We start from the raw sequence: 13,734 nt of genomic DNA, 5'->3' as shown, positions 1-13,734 counted from the left end.
AAACTTTTGGCCATGACTGTATGTATAGAAAATTAGAATAGAGGAGCATCATAATCATTGTTTTCTCTGAGTAGGTAGGTACTGTTTTATGAGCATTTAGAGTTTATTTCAGTGAGAGCTGGTTTGATAAACTCAACTTTTGGTGCATCAAAGTTGGGATAAACAAAAAAAAGTTTTTGTTTTAGATCATAAGTTGAAAAGTTTATAGATTTGTTCTTTATTTTCTCCCAGATCGTCCTGCGATGACTGTGTGTAGAGCCTTTGAAACCACCAAGTTCTTCATGCTTCCGGCTGCTCGCTCCTGCTGTCACTTTTCTATTTTCTGCCCTGTGTTTCTGCAGCTGCTGCTTGTCACTTACTGATGAAGGTTGGTGGGTAAAGCGGCCTGTGCTCCACTCAGCCAGTTGGCCATGGAGCTCCACCGGGTTGCGCTGCTCACGGTCTCCCTGCTCACACTGGTCGCACACGGTGAGTTTATGGGAACATTTTAGGTTTCATCTAAATGAGTTTGAGTCCTCTGCTTGACTCTGATTAGTTTTCGGTTTCAAAGTTAATTATTTCTATTGCTGCTTGGTAATGTCTTTGTTTCCACTTGGAGATGGGGGAAAACATCTTTACATTTCCTTTTAAATATATTCTTGTGTAAGGAAAAAAAACCTTTAAACTTTACATAATTTAACAACATGCTGCTCTTTGTAGGTCTAACCTTTGTACGAATGATTCATACAATCTCTTTGACTTAAGATTTTATTGTTTTACTTTTATTTCACAGAAAGAAAAAGTGCAATTTAGTATTTCACATAATCCAGAATTAGGCCAAAATAAGATAAGATCCGGTCATTTTGTTTATTGTAAGTTTGTGACCTGAATCTAACTGGAGATAAAAGGGTCTAAACAAGAGTTTCTCTGGAGGAACTAAAGCTTTAGGCTGGAAGAAGCCTGTCGGTTCTGTGTGGACAGCTGATCAGGAGCAGGAATCTGATCCACAGAACAGCTGCTGTACAGGAAAGCTGAGCAGCGGCGGCTCATGCAGACACGTCCAGCCCCTGTTTGTTTTTCTCCTGTCAGTGTTTGAGAGAACGTTGGTTTACTGTGTTTTTATTGTATTTTTTTATTTAGGAAAACCATTAGTGAGAGGACTGATTTCCAGATCAAATGGACCAGAACCCCCTAGATTCTAGGGGTCAGCAACCCAAACTGTTCAAAGAGCCATATAGGACCAAACAAAAACAATCCGTCTGGAGCTGCAAAAATGTAAAATTGTATTAGCCCACTATAAAAAAAAAAAAGGACTGTGTTGGTTTAAATATATAACAAGCATTAATGAATAAATGTTTATCCTTGAGCAAATGTCACATAATGTGACTGCTCTGCTGTACGATATTTGGTGCTTTAAGTTTAAATTCCTTTACAATATAAATGTTTTAGGTTTTGTTGTATTGATGAAATTATAGAAAACAAAGAAATCAGATTTATGGTGTTATTTTATTTTGAGGATCTGGAGAAAAAAATGGAAGAAAGTTCCATTCCCTGCATCAGAGCGCTACCTGTTTGATCTGTGGACGGTTTTCCATGCCTGCCCAAGACTAGCAGCAGTAGTGGAGTCTGGAGATGTAATCCACCTTTTAAATCTATCTTTGATGTCTTCTAATTTATCCAGAAGAAGCGTACCGCAATTACACTTTTTCTCTCACTCCTAACTTAGTGGTTGGCTGCATATTTAGCATGTCTTCCCTGGAAATACCTTTCCAAATGACTTGTTTTATTATTTGAAAACTTCTCCTTACAAAGGATAAATGCAGGCAATCCCTCCGTGTTGGTAATGAAAGCAACGGTTCCATTCTTCTTAGAATCATCTGTTCTGATCAGCTATCTTCCTTTTTTCCCTTTGAGATTCATGGCCAGAGTCACACCCAACAGCCACCTGCCTGGCACCTTGCCGCACTGAAACATTTATCGTAGGCTATGGCGCAAATCTTTGTTGACAGAATTTTTTACATGTTTTGTTTAAATTTATTGATTATACAAATTTTCACAACAATGGAAAACATAAATGTCCTGCGATGGACTGGCGACCTGTCCAGGGTGTACCCCGCCTCTCGCCTGTACAGCTGGAGATAGGCGCCAGCACCCCTCGTGACCCCACTTGGGATAAGCATGACGGTAAATGGATGGATTTGGAAAACATTATGAATGTTTGTTTGACCTCCTGCACAACATATTTAACATCCAAAAAGAAATCCATCTTTTTCCATTTTCATTCATTTTTGAAAAAGCTCCAGGGAGCCGCAAGGGCGGCATTCGCACTCGGCTCTGTAGCTGCAGGTTGCCGACCCCTGTTCTAGACCAAAGGTCCGCTACCTTTTCACTTCAAAGTCCAGCTCAATAAAACCTGCTTAGATCAGCAAATGAACTATTGGAAAAATGAGCAAACAGGAAATCTGTTTTTGGTTTATAGAAAACCCATTAATTTGTGGGTGTTAAACAATCCATAGAATATTTAAAGACCTGGTGAAGGGATTGCACAACTTCCTTCTAAACACAATCAATTTCACAAATGTTTTTCTACATGTGTTTAAAAAAATAGCTTTTTATGGATACACTGCGGGACTAGAGTTGAATTTGGGGGAATAATAATGTTGTGTTTGAGGATTGTTTAGGCATGTCTACAGGTGCCTCATGTCACACGGCTGCTCTCAGCATAGGCCCCGCCTCCTGCTGGCCAGCAGTATGAAATTAAAGCAAGGTCATGAGACTATCTAGCAACTTATTATCAAAACAGCAGCTAGCAACAACTTAGGCAAATTTAGTTGGAGACCTTGGTGACAACGCATAGAGCACAGATCGCTCTGAGTTTATGGTCTGCAGTGAATAGAGTTTAATTAAGTTTATTTATATGGTGCCAAGTCACAACACCTGTCATCGCAAGGCACTTTAATTTTTCAGCTGGTTTTCCATCTAAGGAAAACCAGCTGATTGCATTGACTGGACAGCAATCCCTCATGCCAAGCATGCTTGTAGTGACAGTGGAGAGGAAAAAACCCTTTTAACAGGAACAAACCTCCAGCAGAACCATATGCAGAGGCTGACTGGGGTTCAAGGAGAATGAAGCAGACATACAGAAAGAAGCAGACATACAGGAGAAACTGCTTAACCAGCTTCATAGGCGGCCCCGTCCAGGAAACACACAGCCAGGCAGACGAGCTCCGAGCCAGCTCCCATGTCAGAGGATGAAGAGAGCACATACAGTTAGTTATGGTGTTGAAAATCTGATTTTTTTTTTTCTTTTAAGACTATTTTGAATGGCCTTTTTTTTTTGAAAGCAGGTATATGGGATATAGTAGTAGAGGGGGGTGGAAGAGACTCGGCATTAGGCCGGGCCTCAAACCCGTGACGGCTGTATGGTCCATAACAGCAGCAATTTTTCACTGTGATGGTGACAAGAAAGTACAAGGTGTTTTGGTTTTATGGTCATACTTCTCTGGATGTAATTCTTTTATAGTTCATATTGAATCATAACTGTTCATTTAAACTGCAGCATTGTAGCATTCTGAGCTGATGCGTGCTCTACATCTGCTCCCAATGGGAATTAACTGATCTGTATTGGTTCTGTGGAGCTAGAATGTGTTCAACACAATGCAGACATGGAAAGGCAGCATCAGAGAAATAAAAAGGCTGCCCATCGATCTGGAAACGCATACAAGGCCTTATCTAAACAAACTGAAGTCCTTCACTTTACAAAAAAAATATTTTTTTCATATATCATGGACCCTCCATGGATGAAGAGCTGCTTTCTTTTATGTTAGAGTCTGACAGCTGGGTCAGAAACAGAGCTTTGATCCAAAACGCAGCAAGGAAAAACTTGTTTAATAACCTAATCAAAGCCCAGGCCTTAGCTGGATTAAAATATTTTCCAAAAAACATCTGAAGCATCAAATATTATGGTCAACAAGAGAGCTGATCTACTGAAGGCTTTTTTTTCTTTGTACACACTTCAGTTCAGGCCTTCTCAAAACTGTTGGACGCTCAAGTTAGATTTTAATACATCTGCGACCCGTTAAAGAACAGGTCATGTTTTTTATATCCTGATACTAACACCTTATGAAGTGAATGAGGGGAACCTTCTTACAGTGATGATGTAAGCTTCAGCTCCGCCTAGATGTTCTCAGTGTATCAAATTACCATTAAGCTTTGGCCTTAGTGCTCCTCATATAATGACCTTCCAGCTCAGTAAATGACTTAAAGCGAACATCTTGAATCTGACAGCTGGTTCTGTCTGTTTATCAGAGTGTTTGTGCAGGAATGAGGAGGAGCGTCTGATCAACCACCTGTTCAAAGAGAAAAAATACAACAAGGAGTTAAGGCCCGTCCAGAAGCAGCAGGATGTCGTTGACGTTTATCTGGCCCTCACGCTCTCCAACCTCATCTCTCTGGTAGTAAAAAAAAAAAACATTTAAAAAAAACCCTGCATGTTTATGTTTTTTTTATTGTGACCGCCTCAGTGTGGAGGAGAAGGCTTTCTAATAGGATATGCTGGAAGAGGCTGTTTAGGCTCCATTCAGTAAGTACCAATGAAGGAACACTTTGTGAACAGGATTATTCCTCTTGAAGGAAAAAATCATGCAGGTTTTCCATGGAATGAGTAACAAATTAGGAACAAAAGGGTACGAGATTATCAGTGATGAAAAAGGTTATCAAGCCACAGAAGGAATAATTTGGTCAGAGAAACTGAAAAAGTGATCCAGCAGGTTGGTCCAGTTTGCTGAAAGGTTATTGAACAACTCAAAGCTCTGTGACACATCTGCTGGTATACATAACTGACATCAGCGCATGCTCCTTATGAGATAGCAGATACCTTCATGATGTAATCCTTAGATCAGAGGTCACAGGTTAGTCGGTCCGGATCCGGCCCCACTTGCTGGCTAATCCGGACCCAGCCTGATTTAAAACATTTATAAATTATTGCAGGTTGTCCGACTTCAGTGTCTAATTTCATTTGAGCTGCTTCTCCTGTTAATACATGGTGAAATGGTGCTCAAAGATGACCCTGAACATTTAGAGGATGTTTGGCTCAACCTGCTGCTGTGAAGCAGGATTCTCCACCATGAACAGAATCAAAAATAAACATGGATGCAGGATTAAAATGAGCTCTGTAAGATCATCATCTTAAAAAACCATTTAAGTTAAAATTTTTGCTCTAAGTTCAGTTGGTACACAGCTTTCAGCCACAGAGTGGTTACAAATATGTACCATAGAGCCAAAGATGTACAGAAGAATATTATACTGAGAAACACCAGTTGAGCTCCATGGTGTGGCCAGAGTGCAGTACTGCAGGGCCAACATTTATGAAATCAGGACAGAAGGTCAAACTAGAAGTTGGTTTTACAGGGGATTTAATTAGGAAACTATTAAATCTAATGATTTTAGGATTTGGTTGGTCAATGTTGGGGTTAACTCTCAGTGGAGCGATAAACCGAAAGGATAACATTAGATGTAGAAGTCCACAGGCCAGAGTTTAGGTTTCCTCTAAACTTCTGGTGTAAACTTTGATTTATTTATTTATTGACAAAACTTTATCTGCAGAAGTTTAAATGATGAAGTGAACAAAGAAAAGTGTATAAGCATCTCTACAAAGAGCAGTCGGGTGGCATTTATGTCAAAAAGCTTTGAATTACTGCCTTTATCCTGGAATCTCCTCCTTACTCCTGGGACGGCTGGGAGACGTAGCTGCACAACCTTAGATGCTTAGATTTCTTCCTATTGAACGTCATCCATCCACATATCAACTAACAGATTCCTCTATCACTCCTTGGAAAAGAAGCCGTCCCCATAGCATCATGCGTCCACCGCTGTGTTTCACTGTGGGGATGATGTGTGCAGTTTGTCTCGTCTATGTATCACATGAAGCGGTAAAACTAAGCAGTTTATAGTTTTGTCTGTTTCGCATACCTCCTGTAATCTCTATTTCCTTCTCGGCCATCTGTAGAAAGAAGTTGATGAGACGCTGTTGACAAACGTGTGGATCGATCATGTACGTCAAAACAACTTTCTTCCTTTTGTCAGGCATAAAAAGCCGTTATCTGTGTATGTGAACCGTCTCTGTACTGCTGTGACACAGACATGGACCGACTACAGGCTGTCCTGGAACGCCTCGGAGTTCGACGGCATTGAGATGCTTCGCCTGCCGCCCAGCATGGTCTGGCTACCAGAGATCGTTCTGGAAAACAAGTAAAATGATTCATTCATTCAGTTTCATGTTATAGTTTTTTCCTTTTTCCCAAACACAAAACAATAAGGAAAACAGAAAAAAGACCAAAAATATTCCTTCTTTTTATCTCATTTTATGCTTTGTATAAAATATATAATTTTATTGAAATTATTTGCATGGAAAACATCTTTTCTACTCATGTTGCACTAAAACTTATGCAATTACATGCTGGTTTAAAGGTAACAATAGATGTAAGGAAGAAACTCCTTTTTATAGCTTTTTTAAATTATCGTTCAGAAATACTTAAGATTAACTATAAACTACGACCAATGCTGTTTGGTTCATCCTGATGTTTATCAGACTGCTGTGTAAAAACATTCTTAAAAGAAGGATTCGCTCAGTCAATCATCTATAAATATTTTCCTTTGATTACTGAAAAAATGGTCATTGTCTGATATTGTTGAGGCCTCAGTTTAAGCTTGGAGACACAATTTGCAGCAAGATTGATCAAAAAGTGAAGATATGAACACCTGAATGTGCTCAAAGGCAGACTATTCACAGATCTGCACTTTATGATGACATTTTGGTTAAAATTTGATCTTTTTTTTCATTCCAACTAAGTCACAGGCTTTCTCACGGCCAGGCAGCCAGATTGATAAAATGTAGCACTCAGGTTGAGGTTCTGCACATTGTTAATCTGGGCCTGCTCCAATCTAATCTGTTCAAACTCCAACACGCAAAGTATAAACATTAACCTGCTAAATGTGAAAATAAGAACAGTGTTTTTAATTAAAATTGATTCTTCTCTTCCATCATTTTTATCCACTAAGAGACTCCCTAAATATTAATCTGCCAAGGAGTGTGTGCAGATGTCGAGTTTAAAAAAAAAAGAAGGGGGAATGGTGGAACCTTTGATTTTTTTTTAAGCATACATAGCCTTATTAATATAGTCTATTAATCTAAAGCAACATGCATGGTCATTGACCTTGACCAAGGCACCTTTCAGTAGAACTACAGTCAGTCCCTGGACTGGCATGACTATCACTGCCCCTACAGAGTTAGAGACTAATTTCCCACTGGGATCAGCTTCATAGTCATGATGGGACACTTCTTTGATTTTACTTTGGAAAATCTTTTGGCAATGAATCTATTAAGATTTGGAACAAAACCTCATAAAACATTCCAAATGAATATCTGAATTCTTTCAAGTCAAGTATTTTTTTTTATTCAAATTAAATTAATTAAATTGAAACAGTTAAAATAATTTTTAAAATCTGAAATAAACTGCTTACAAATTCAAATACATTAAAATTAGCCTAGAAATGAAATAAGCCTATATAAAATCTATTAAAGTATTTATTTTATAAAATAGACTGATTATCAGAATATCAGAATTGCTTCTATTGGCTAATTTAATGTAAGCTAGGCTACATGCTGGCAATGAATGAGTTAAATCTATTTAACAGATCCGCCAAACTGAAGCCATTAACCATTGATCGGACGACACGCATTCTGCAAGTCACATGAGGGACCTTGCAGTCAGATGTCAACATTCAATTCCTTTATGACCGTTGGCCAGACATTTACATCACATTTGGCAGTTCTTTAAAGATAATAATCTTAGCATGTGTCTTAATTGGCTTAATTAAAATGCATTTTTCAAACCTTCGATTCTGTTCTGCAGGTTTCCTCCACTGCTCTCAGCCACAGCTCCACTTGTCTCTCCAGCATCTTCTAGATTCTGGCTGTTATCCATCAAAACAGCAGCAGTCTACAGATTCATTTTATGTTCAGATCACAACCTAAATGCAGATTTTGGATGTTTAGCAATTCCTGTACTCTCCAGACTAATTCTCGTGTGTCATGACAACTTTAAAGACAGAAAAATGTTTGCGCTTCAAACTACTTTACCTAGTCTTGCATGCTATTGTTATGTCCAGAGATTAGGACTTCTATATATTAGGTGACACAATGGTAAGCTTAGAAAAGGTCATGTCTTCTGACTCTTGACTTACCTGATGCGTTAGTTTTTGCCTTCTTATAAATAAAGTCCCTAAAATCACGTTGTCTTTGCTGCTTGGCCGTGATGCTGTTCAGAGCATCGTCAGCTGCTCCGCTGGTTGCACCACTGAGGATGAAAATTAAATTGCATGTGCCCTCTGGGCCACCGTAATTTGGTCAGGTTTCTCGTAAGCGCACGACCTGCCAAATGTTGAAAGGGCAATATTATAGCTATTACTGTAAATATATAATAGAAATTTACACATTCAGTGATAAAATGTCACAGGGAATGGTATGAGGGGGATGCCATCCCCCCTCACCCCCTCAACACAAGTACTGGGTGTGTGAATGATATTCCACGGTGACTCACAGAGCATTTTCTAATCCTCTTCTTCCTCAGTAATGATGCCCAGTTCCAGGTGGCCTACTACAGTAACGTCCTGGTGGATTCTTCTGGTCTCTGTTACTGGTTACCTCCTGCCATCTTCCGATCCTCCTGCTCCATCAATGTCAACTACTTCCCCTTCGACTGGCAAAACTGCACGCTCAAATTCACGTAAGAAGCTCCCTGTAGCCCTGTGTATCTGAACACAGTAGTTTGATGCAAAACCTAAAGCGCGAGAAATAGAAGCTCAGATCCTGATGAACTGAAACAGATTCTTGTCTTTTAGCTCTCTGACGTACAACGCCAGAGAGATTAAAATGCTGCTGAAACAAGATGGGAATGAAACGCATTCACATACGGTGGAGTGGATCATCATTGACCCTGAGAGTTTTACAGGTAACATCTGTCTTTAAATATCCTGTTTATCCTTTAAACCAGAGGTCACGGATTAGCGGACCACGGTCCAGATCCGGATCCACCTGCTGGGTTGCTTCTTGTTTATTTTTATTTTTATTGTTAAGTTCAGTTCTCTTGGTCCATTTATTTCAACACTTCAAGTCAGGCTTTAAGTTAGTTATCCTCTTTGAAGGTTAGCCTTAGGTTAATGATCAATCCCGAAGTAATGCAAAAACACAGATGAATTCAGTCGTTACCTTAAATCTAATTTATTACAGTCAGGAAATTTTAAAAACCTTTAGTTTATCCGGGATACATTTTTCTGCAACAAAACAAAAGGAATAAATGAAGACCTAATGATCTGAATTTTGCTCTCTGATGTCTGCAGAGAACGGTGAGTGGGAGATCATCCACCGGCCAGCCAAGAAAAACACCTACAAGCACATTCCCATGGAGAGCAACAAGCACCAGGACATCACCTTCTACCTGGTCATTAAACGGAAACCTCTCTTCTACATAGTTAACATCATCATCCCCTGCGTGCTCATCTCCTTTCTGGCTTGCCTGGTCTACTACCTGCCTGCAGACAGTCAGTAACTGCTCACCTCTTCTCTTCTCTAGAGGAACGTTAAATATAAGATGTTTGGAGATTTTACAGAAGCTGTGTGGGGTCAAAGGAAACCTGTTCCTCTATGTTGATTTAGAAAAGTTTCTTATTTACTAAATTCACTATTTTAAGTTATTCAACTTGGACTTTGAGTCCCACTGTCCACCGTTCTGGGAAACAAACTTGATTTTTGTGTTTAGGTGGTGAGAAGATGACACTGTCCATATCAGTTCTCCTGGCTCAGTCTGTCTTCCTGCTTCTGATCTCCCAGAGGTTGCCAGAGACGTCCATGTCTGTCCCTCTGATAGTCAAGTAGGATTTTCCAATATCTACAGACACATACACCTACATCACACTTCCTTAATGTTTTTTGACAGGAGTTCTTTGGATTTCAGTCTACAATCTCATTCATTTAAGCCGGGCTTGCATGCAGCTACAGCTCACACTGTACGACGAAACCATAGAGTTCCGTCGTACAGTGTAAGTTCAGAGCTTACAATGTATGTTCTCACACTATGTGGCCCGACGCTCTGATGCGATCTACCTGCTCACATGGTACGTCTAAAAACAACGTCGGACTCAGCCCTGCGGAGAGATGGAGTTATTCGGACTCGTCTGAAGCCAAACGAGTAGAAGAGGGAAAAATACGGTCATCAAATGGTCACTAATTTCATTAAAGCCATACCAATGAGAAAGATGTATGTCCTGCAATTTTATTGTAAAGTTTTCCAATCCTAAAGCCTACTTTTTTTTTTAGTTTTTTATTTTGTTTTTATGGCACTAGTGGCTTGTTTTTCGACATTAGGCTGACAGGAAAGCTGGTATGAGAGAGAGACATGCGGCAAAGGACCACAGGTCGGATTCAAACCCGGGTCAGCCGCATCAGGGACTAAGGCCTCCGTACATGGGTCGAGCATGCCATGGGAAGCAGAAGAAGAATCCTTGTTTGCGCACTGCGCGATTTGCCGACGACGGCCAACTGAAAATCAAACATGATTGATTTTCTCCCGACCTCATGATTCCTGATCAGGAGGTGGTCGTGAGAGGCTGATCGCCCCTCGTTACCCCCTGTACACTACAGGACGCACAGTCAAGCTGATCATTTAATCATTCTCAGGATCAACCCGAAAAGGACAAAAACTCGTACAGTATGCCTAGCTTTAGAGGACAAATTGTTTTTTTTTTGTCTTAGCAAACACTGAACTGGTTCTTCGTACTATTTGTTTATAGCAACCTGTCAGAGTAAATTCCCTTTTCTCTGGTTGAATCAGTTAAATTACAATAGTATGACCAACAAAGGCTTGGAGATTTTATCTCTTACACTGATTCCTAAATGAGCGACTGTTGAAATTTTGGCATGCAGTAAATAATTAACTGAAGGTCGATGCATTTCTTGATGTCGGGTCTTTGAAGTTTGACTGTTTCTGGATGTGTTGTTCCATGTAATTTGTTTAAAGGATCAGCATGTAGAAACCAACTGTGTTTCTCCTGTATTTCAGTCTTTATTTCCAGAAATCCATGAGTTTAGTATGTCTTTTCTATTCTTTCCTCAGATATTTGATGTTCATCATGGTGCTTGTTACAATCGTCGTGCTGACTTGTGTTGTCGTGCTCAACCTGCACTTCAGGACTCCCAGTACACATGTTATGTCTGAATGGACCAAGAAGGTAAGGAACACAAAAAAGAAAATAATCTTGATACCTTCAGTATGGAAGCCGAGAGCGGCCGTATCCCTCCAAACTTTTTCACGGTGGTTTTATTGAGAAAAAATTGTTGATTTTCTTATTATCTAAAGATAACGAGAATTACGAGAAGAAATTGCAGCAATACAGCTAAAAGCAGAAAAAACATTGTATCCAATTTTGGAGCAGCTCATTCTGCATTTTTGATATGAACACCTGAGTTTGAACACCATGACTTTATTTAACTCTTTGTCCAGTTTTTCCTCGAACGGTTGCCCCGGATCCTCCACATGTCCCATCCTACGGACGACGAACCGGTGTGGGAAGGAGCGTTGCCCCGACGATCTAGCTCGGTGGGATACATCGCTGCGGCAGAGGAATATTACAGCATCAAGTCCCGCAGTGAGCTAATGTTTGAGCGTCAGTCTGAAAGACACGGGCTGTCCAAAAGGCCCACGCACGCCTCAGGTAGGACTGGATCAGATCAGACCCGGTGCACACTTTATTCTGGCTCACTGTAAAAATGGGCATCTGGTGCCTCTGCATAGAGAAAGTAAAGTTTCTAGAACCTGATCTGTTTTTTTTGTTTAGTACTGAAGCCTCAGGAGAGCGACGGTGAGATGGATCAGCTGTACGGAGAGATCAAGCCGGCTGTGGACGGAGCAAACTACATTGTCAAACACATGCGCGACAAGAACGACTACAACGAGGTGAGAAGTACCCTTATGTCTGAAGTCTTCCTTCAAACCAAAAAGGTCAGAGCAAGTGAGGGGCCAGAATTAGAACATAGCGTTGTGTTGATTGATTGACTTTATTGATCTTACGATGGAGAAATGTACTTGTTACATCTACTCAAATACTCAAAAAGAGAATAAGGTGCCAAAGGAAGAAATGATGTATGGGATATATATACAGTAAAGTATATACAGTGTGTCTAAGTATGATAGCTGAAGTCCATTTTATATAGCAGGATTATTATACAGGGTTATTGCACAGGGTATTTACATGGATATTTGTATGGATTGTGATTATCTCTTGGCCCCTTCGCCTTCTCATACTTTAGCACTTTGATCAGCGAGTGATTCCTCCTGCATCTTGTCTAACAGGTAGAGGTTACTCATCCAGGTATAGTTTACACTACAGCTTCCTCAGCATTATGTTCACTAAACTTCTTTGACTAGAACATGTTTGTTTTTTTCCACCACACCACATTTTTTCCACAACTCCTCCTGGAGTTGCACTGCATAAACTGATCTAAAAATAAGAACAAATATAACATAAGGCAACTTTAAAATGGAAGGCTTTCCCCTAAATAACTTTAGATATTATGCCATTTTTGTTAAATCATCTTATTTCCACTGGAAAAACATCTTACCTGTTCATATCAATGGAAAATACATATTACTAAACTCCTATCTCGGCACTAGGACCATAGATTTCTACCCTGGTGCTTTGATTTCATTCTGGTTCTTGAAAATGTTCCTGAAATGGAATAAAAACCAAAAAATAACAGCATAAATATTTACTGTGGTTAATGTCACAATCTGTCATTTTTGCTAAAAGGCATCTGTGAGGTTGAAGAATATTGGTTTGAAATGTTTTTTGGACACTGAAATAAAGCAGCTTTGAACTGTTTGGTAGAACCGACCCAAAGTAGTTTCAACCAGAGAAGAAACCAGGCTGTTGTCTCTACAGGAGAAGGACAACTGGAGCGGTATCGCTCGTACGGTGGACCGTCTCTGCCTCTTCCTCATCACTTCTGTGATGACCTTTGGCACCATCATCATCTTCCTCATGGGAATCTGTAACCACCCCCCACGCCTGCCCTTCCAAGGAGACCCACATGACTACAGCGAGGACAATCCTCGCCTTCTGTGACAGCGACTCGTTCTGTTTGTTCTGCTCTGTTCTTACAGATTTTATCCACTTTATCAGCTTCTTATTTTACTCATCTGTGTTTTCAGTGGTTGAAGTGATTAATTCATGTTTGGTTTAATTAAACAATCTGTTTTCTTTACTCTGTCTCGTTGATACAAAACTTATGCGAAAAGTATTTTCTAATGATTACAGTAGATATAGGGCTGCATTTAACAATTGTTTTGCTAATTGATCATCTTTGGATAATGGATTAATAATCATATAGTACAAGATTTATTTCTAGAGAATTTAAACCAAGGGAAGCTAAAACTGCCCCATCAGGGTTTGTAGACAGAGATTATTCAGGAACAAAAAGGTTTAAATGCAATTTTTTTTTTTTTTTTTTTACAATGTTGGTACTCCTCTCTGTGTTGCTCTTTAAGCTAATGGCATGTGTTGGGAGTCAAATTCTAATTAGAAATTGACTAATTAGTTCATTTTTTAAAACAATGATCTATTTACAATAAGTCAAATTAATTGTTTAAGCCCATATGCAAACATATTACTGTCAGAAGCTCAGAAGGTAGGACCCACAAT

The 13,734-nt window shown here is 39.7% G+C and overlaps 1 protein-coding gene across 1 annotated transcript; it reads left to right on the top strand.

Annotated features, from left to right (window-relative positions):
- The first annotated feature begins 410 nt into the window (after positions 1-410).
- On the top strand, positions 411-13,517 carry chrnd (cholinergic receptor, nicotinic delta). The gene is made up of 12 exons (XM_015369207.1): positions 411-468; positions 4,288-4,433; positions 5,987-6,031; positions 6,119-6,228; positions 8,610-8,765; positions 8,881-8,990; positions 9,379-9,579; positions 9,798-9,909; positions 11,151-11,265; positions 11,538-11,748; positions 11,872-11,990; positions 12,976-13,517. The coding sequence occupies exons 1-12, from the start codon at positions 411-413 to the stop codon at positions 13,156-13,158; spliced, it is 1,566 nt and encodes a 521-aa protein (XP_015224693.1). The 3' UTR covers positions 13,159-13,517.
- Positions 13,518-13,734: the final 217 nt, after the last annotated feature.

Source organism: Cyprinodon variegatus, unplaced genomic scaffold, assembly GCF_000732505.1.
Source record: "Cyprinodon variegatus isolate N-32 unplaced genomic scaffold, C_variegatus-1.0 Scaffold2635, whole genome shotgun sequence".
Taxonomy (NCBI): Eukaryota; Metazoa; Chordata; class Actinopteri; order Cyprinodontiformes; family Cyprinodontidae; genus Cyprinodon; species Cyprinodon variegatus.
The sequence above is the reverse complement of the archived record's forward strand: the minus strand, read 5'-3'. Positions and strand labels throughout refer to the sequence as shown.

Excerpts from the sequence above, each read along its gene's own strand:
- chrnd (XM_015369207.1), top strand. The coding sequence starts at position 411 with ATGGAGCTCCACCGGGTTGCGCTGCTCACGGTCTCCCTGCTCACACTG. Across the intron at positions 9,580-9,797 it reads CTACTACCTGCCTGCAGACA|GTGGTGAGAAGATGACACTG; the intron begins GTCAGTAACTGC and ends TTTTGTGTTTAG. Across the intron at positions 9,910-11,150 it reads TCTGTCCCTCTGATAGTCAA|ATATTTGATGTTCATCATGG; the intron begins GTAGGATTTTCC and ends TTCTTTCCTCAG.